The sequence below is a fragment of the Setaria viridis genome, chromosome 4 (assembly GCF_005286985.2).
Source record: "Setaria viridis chromosome 4, Setaria_viridis_v4.0, whole genome shotgun sequence".
In the NCBI taxonomy this organism is placed as follows: Eukaryota; Viridiplantae; Streptophyta; class Magnoliopsida; order Poales; family Poaceae; genus Setaria; species Setaria viridis.
This window is the reverse complement of record NC_048266.2, coordinates 25,535,041-25,542,142: the sequence shown is the minus strand read 5'-3', so window position 1 is coordinate 25,542,142 and position 7,102 is coordinate 25,535,041. Positions and strand designations below refer to the sequence as shown.

Here is a 7,102-nt window from a genome sequence, read left to right as displayed (position 1 = left end):
AACTTCGTCCAATCCTGTGTATAACACTTAAATGATATACGTAACCTTAGACATATATGAACGACCATCACTTGTATTAATTTCTTTATTTGTAACATGTTGTGTTATTTTTTGTTAATGTAATTTTGTATATATTTCATCCACTGCACTAGTACCGGTTTGCAATTGTATCCGATACTAATGTAAGCATTAGTACCGAGCCTAACGGCTAGTCCCCGAGGAGCCTTGTGACTCCCTTTAGTACCGGGTGGAGGCTTCATCCGGTAGTAACGTCCATCCTGTAAATCCGGCTTCTTCTTCCTCATGCCCGAGCCACCCACCACACCTCGAGCTTCATCCTTCCAAGGCGACCTAGGGGATTTCACTCATTGACGTGCTCTAAAGGTTAGAAACTTCATCCTCCCTTGTTACATGGTTAGTATACTAGGTTTTATACTTTAGAGGTAGAATAATTTGTGATTTTTAGAGTAAGCTATAATGGAGAAATTTTTCATTTATATGCATATGTTATATATGTTTGAGCTACAATGGATTGGATGCTATGTTTGGTATTATTTAAACAAATTGATCAATAAGGTTAGAGGAATAATGGAGAGATTAATTTCATAGTTTAGTCCTTTACAAATATGAGCTAAATAAATTATGGGAAAAAAATAATTTGTTCATAGTTTAGTCATTTGCAAATATGAGCTAAATAAATTGTGGTACATAGAGCTAATAAGATGAAATAGAGGTTTGTAATTACGCATTTTTAGAATAAGCTACAATTCATTTATATGTTGTGTTTGAGCTAAATAAATTGTGGAAAAAAAATAAATTGTTCATAGTTTAGTCATTTGCAAATATGAGCTAATAAATAAATTGTAAATTGTGGTACATAGAGATAATTAAATTTGGATATTCTTAATACTGTTTTATTATTGTCAAATTTAAAAAATATAGTGTTGTTCAATCAACATGGCTACTGCTGCTGGAGGGAGTGGCGATCGTCGTTCCTCTCGTGGCAAGGGGAAAATCACAGTTGGTCCTCATGATAAGCTGAAGAAAATGAGCGCATGGGAGAGAGAAATGCTTCATTATCTGGAAAGATATCATGAAGATGTTGTTGCCGCGGGTTAGGGATCTCCTTTTGGTGGTCGTTATACTCCATCAGCAGTCCCTGGGGTTTTAGGTCCACTGAGTACTACTGTCCCTGGGGTTTTAGGTCCACTGAGTACTACTGTCGCAGGAGGCACAAATAATCCACAGGACGAGGCTGGGTCAGTTAAACCTTCGTCTTCGCCGCCCAAGGTTACTTAAAGTCCTAGATAGTACTCAGAGGATGGTTTGTCGTAGTGTATCATGTTGTTTGGGTATGAAATTTAAATTTGTGCATTTCTATCTAAACTTTCAGCAACATTTGAGTCTTATGAAATTTGTATCATGTTTTTTATGCTTCATAATTCTATGGATGATCAGAATATCTTTAGTTCGGTACTACTTTGTAGATGGATCGGCAATGGATGTACAACGAGGACAAACGCTCCATGGAGTACATTAATGGCTTGCGTGGTTTTCTCGATTCGGCCAAAAGGGGTTTCAACCCTAGGAACCCCACCCCTCAATATATAGGGGTTCCTAATGGGCCTCTGGGTCCGAGGCCCATTAGTACTCCTAAACCTGGTCCAATTCAGATCACATCCGAATTGGGCTTCCAACCCTTTAAGTGTGTGACCCTATAGATTCATATACACATATACATGGCCCGAGTACTCCTACTCGGCCAATAGTTAGTAGCGACCTCTAGCAAGACATACTAACTCCTATTGGCACACGAAGATCATATCAGACAAACCATCACAACATCACATACATGCTATTCCCTTTGCCTCACGATATCTGGTCTAGCTCCAAGCCGACCACTCTTTCTCGATGCTGTGATTTGGAATCCCTTTCTAGGTTAACTCTTAACCTCACGTAGCATGGTCATGCATTTCCAAATCCGATCACTCGAGGGGCCCAGAGATATCTCTCTCAAATAGAGAGGGGAAAATTCAATCTTGACTGACCATGCCTCGCAGCATGTTTCTTGACAAACCCGAAAGCTACCTTTATAACTACCCAGTTACGATGTAGCGTTTGATAGCTCCTAAGTAAGTCCATCGACATCTTGAGTACATGTGACAATCTCAGGTCTAAGACAAAGCGTACACGTTGTGTAAAGAGAGAACTATGTAACTCACGTTGGGTCAGTCCTAGCACATGTCTCTACATGTGCCCACATTATTAGTTTGACATCTCCATGTCCATGACTTGTGAAACATAGTCATCAACTAATACATGTGCTAGTCTAATATTCATGTGTGTCCTCACATGAACTCCGACTAGGGACAACTATTAGAATAACCATACAAGTAAAGAGTTTCACACACAATTCACATAATTGCAAATCAATTCAAGTAACCTTTAATGGATATTCAAGGAACACAATATAAATCATGGATACAATGGGATATCATGATCTCTATGATTGCCTCTAGGGCATACCTCCAACAGACCATACCTACCTCAACCTCAAGATGCCGGCTCCAAACGGCGTCCTTTCCATCTTCGATGATGTTGAAACATCCTACAAGTGCGACACAAAAGCCGTACAGCTCGTCAAGACCCTAGAGTACTCGACCAACACCACCATAATGCTCGTTGAGTCCAAGAAGGTGGACTAGAGTCAGCTGATGATCCCAGAGGTTGACCCGACGCCCATGGTGATGTAGCCCGACCCGCAAGTCAAGAAGATCAACCTATGCAAGGAAGACCCCTTCAAGACGACCCTCATTGGGGATGGCCTCACCCCCAAATAGGAAGACATGCTCACAAGTTTCCTCCAGGACAACTCAGATATATTCGCGTGGTAACCATCCGATATGCTCGGTGTTGCGTGGGAGCTGGCTGAGCACTCCTTGGAGCTGACCAAGGCAGCAAGGTCGGTCAAGCAGAAGCTTCACTATTTCACTCAAAATCACGAGGAGGCCATTGGGGAAGAAATAAATAAGCTCTTAGCTGCTAGTTTCATCCATGAATGTAAGCACCCCGACTGGTTAGCAAATCCAGTCCTTATAAAGAAGAAGACCGGTGAATGGAGAATGTGTATCAACTACACCGATCTCAACAGGCACTACCCTAAAGACCCCTTCCTTCTTCCTCGCATTGACCATGTCATGGATTCCACGATCGGCTGCACCCTGCTGTGTTTCCTCGATTGCTACTTGGGCTATCACTAGATCGCCCTCAACGCTACTGACCAAGATAGGACTGCGTTCATAACGCCCTATGGCATCTACTGCGACAACACCATTACCATCGGGTTAAAAAACACCAGCGCCACCTACCAAAAGGCAATCCAGGGTTGCCTCGCAAAACAACTCAGCAAAAACATAGAGGCCTACGTCGATGATGTAGTTGTCAAGACAAAAGATGAAGAGAACTTCATCACCGACCTCGCCCAAACTTTCGACAGCCTCCGAATCTATCGATGGAAACTCAACCGAGGCAAATGTGTCTTCGGTGTCCTGTCCAGAAAGCTCTTGGGCTTCATGGTCAGCCAACGCGGCATCGAAGCTAACCCCGTCAAAGTGGACGCCATCAGGAATATGGCGCAACCGGCCGGCAAAAAGGTCATCATGAAGCTCACAGGCATGATGGCATCCCTAGGCCGTTTCATTAGCAAGCTTGGCTAAAAGGGACTCCCATTCTTCAAGCTGCTCAAGAAGGCAGACAAGTTCGAGTGGGATGACAAGGCCTGCAAGGCCCTCGAGAAACTCTAAACATTCCTCTCCACCGCTCCTGTCATGACGGCTGCGGCCGACCAACAAACGCAATAGCTATACATCTCTGTGACAACACACATTATGAGCACGGTGCTAGTTATAGAACGCGAGGAACCCGGCCATGCCCACATGGTGCAAAGGTTGGTATATTACGTCAGTGAGGTCCTGAGTGACTCCAAGGTCCGCTACACGCAGGTGATGAAATTGCTCTATGCAATCCTGATCACCTGTCGTAAGCTACGTCACTACTTCCAAGCACACAAGATTCGAGTGGTCTCCTCCTACCCGATCGGCGAAATCATGCACAACAGGGATGTCCACGGCCGAGTCGTCAAATGGTCTGTGGAGCTTGGCAAATTCGACATCGACTTTTGCCCACATCATGTGATCAAGTCCTAGATCCTAGCCGACTTCATCGTTGAATGGACTGAGATCCAAGAGCCGCTATCCCTAGAGAGGCCCGATCACTGGATGATGTACTTGAACAGCGCCCTCAACCTCGAAGGAGCTGGCGTGGGGGTGCTATTCATATCCCCAAAAGGCGAGCAGCTCAAGTACTTCCTCCAGATCCACTACAAGGCTACCAACAACGGCGCCGAGTATGAGGCCCTCATAGACAGGCTCCGCATCACCACCTCGGTCGGCATTAAGCGTATCCTCGTGTTTGGCGACTCCAAGGTTGTCATCGAGCAGGTCAACAAGTCCTGGGAGTGCACCAAGGAAACCATGGGCACCTACTGTGCCAAGGTTCACAAACTCGAGGCTCACTTCAATAGTCTCGAGTTCTATCACATCCCCAGGGAACACAACATCACTGCCGACATCCTATCCAAGCTCAGCTTGAAACGCACCCAAGTCCTGTTCGGCGTGTTCGTCTAAGGATTGAGAAAACCCTCCATCAAGATATTGGACCCGGACCAAGTTGATGGCAATGCCCAGGCTCAGGCCGACCCAGCACCCACTGATTTCCTGATGATTGAGGTGGAGGAAGATGGGCGCACACCTTTCATCATATTTATCACCGACAACATGTCCCTAGAGGACAAAGTCAAGCACCAAAAGCTTGCACGATGTAGCACCAACTACGTTGTGATCGGTAAGAAGTTGTACAAGAAGTTTGCATCTACCGGCATTCTAATGAAATGCATCCTCCGCAACAAGGGCCTTGAACTCCTCCACAAAATCCACTCAGGTTCGTGCAGGAACCACACCACCTCAGGCAATCTGGTTGGGAAAGCGTTCTGCTCTGGCTTTTACTGGCCAACTGCTATCATCAACGCAAAAGAGCTTGATGGGAACTAGGGTGCCCGATCTTTCATCAAGTGAGGGTAACTCTCGATATGGTGGAGAAATAACACACTCGATCCGGCTTCTGATCAGCAAGATCTGAACCCTGCAATCGAAGCATCACTTCTCCTCTGGTTATCAACCGTACACAGCTCGGTTGACCTCGCCATGAAGGTTATCCCCTACATGCAAATTGAGAACACATTCAAGGGCAAGGAAGAGCACAACTCAATTTCAGAAAACCTTGAATTTAAACACACAAAGTTGGGGGCCTCACAAACTGATGAACGGTGACTGTCAATGATAGAAATAATCTAAGCAGAACCCCGAACCCATAACTTGGCCGAGTATACTGAATATAAAGTGTTTAGGGGCGTGCAAAACCCCTAGATGTGCCCCTAATGGGCTCCAACACAATACACGGCCCAACGGCCTGAAAGATGGTAGCGCAACACCCTAACAGATTTTGGACATCCACTTGTTTCGACAATTCCTATTGACTCTGATGAAATTTTATCATGGACCAGCACCGTTGGAAGCTCTATCAAATTATCTTCCCATCCATATATAGAACATTGCAATCTGACTCCGTATGCGGCCTGGGCGGCCAATCTAAGGCAGACTGCTCCTGGACTTCGAGGTGGACTCGAAGTTGATGTGCATTGGGCCTCCGTGTGACTTGGACGCCCCTTGCTGGACCTCTCCACCTTCATGCTTCTCCTCAAGTACTGCTTGGTCATCTCCATTATTCCTAAGCATAATAGCATCATTGGGTAGCAATCCATTCTCAAAATTCCTAAAAGAAGTACACAAGAACGAGCTCACCCGTTGATTCAATTGTCTAGATCAAGCTCTAGTGATTGGTCCCTCCTAAACAATTGGAGGAGTGTCATGTGTAAGTAAAGGAGTGATGTCCTCATCAGAGCTCATCCAGAAGTGTAAAGGGTGTCAATTTTTCTCCAAGCAGCATCACCTCTCACCGCAGGCCCTGCGTACCATCCCCCCATCCTGGCCCTTCGCATGCTGGGGGCTAGATATGGTCAGCCCTTTCAAGACCGCTCTGGGTGGATACACCCATATCTTCGTGGCAGTTGATAAATTCACAAAGTGGATCGAAGTTAAGGCTGTCACCAGCATAAACTTGGCCAAAGCTGCTTAATTGGTCGAACAGCTCACATACCGCTTCGGGGTCCCTAACAGGATCATCACCGACTTGGGCAAACAATTCACAGGATACGAGTTCTGGGATTTTTGCCAGGACAACCTCATTGGCGTATACTACTCCTCAATAGCTCACCCACGATGCAACGGCTAGGTAAAATGTGTAAATGGGATGGTCCAAGTACGCCACCAAATGGCTCCGCAAACTACCCCATATCATTTGGGGTATCAGCACCAAAAAGAGTCGGGCCACCGGCTACACCCCATTCTTCCTCATCTACAACTCAAAGGATGTACTGCCAATAGATGTAGCCTTCGGTGCACTGTGGATTGAATACTACAAGGAAGGGGAAGAAAAAAAGAGTTGGCAAATCGACATCAACAGCCTAGAAGAACACCGCATGGCGGCTCTTATCCTGCACGCGTGGCATGAACAGAAGATTCGACTCTACCATGACAGGAACATCTAGGAATGCTCGTTCAACATCGGCGACCTGGTGCTTCGCCGAATCCAATCCACCAAAGACATGCACAAGCTGTCGGCTGTCCGGGAGGGCCCTTTCATTGTCAAAGAGGTCATTCAACCCGGTACATACCAGCTGCAGTGGGCAGATGGCTCAGGCGTTCCCAACCCATGGAACATCCAGCACCTACAACGCTTCTACCTTAGGATATAAAAGCTATGTACTCTTTCAACTTTCTCACATTGAATAAATAAAACTTCAGAGGTTCTTCGCGTACTTACTACCTTCTTGCTTTCTTACCCGAGCTCTTACTTATTCTTGTGGGCTGTCTGACCTGATCGACAGACCACACCCTCGCGGCTGGGGCTTCCCCCGCTACGCGCT

At 45.9% G+C, this 7,102-nt stretch overlaps 1 protein-coding gene across 1 annotated transcript; it reads left to right on the top strand.

Annotated features, from left to right (window-relative positions):
* Positions 1–4,277: 4,277 nt before the first annotated feature.
* LOC140222622 (uncharacterized) lies at positions 4,278–4,685 on the top strand. The gene has a single exon (XM_072293452.1). It carries the CDS (start codon positions 4,278–4,280, stop codon positions 4,683–4,685), a length of 408 nt encoding a protein of 135 aa, XP_072149553.1.
* Positions 4,686–7,102: the final 2,417 nt, after the last annotated feature.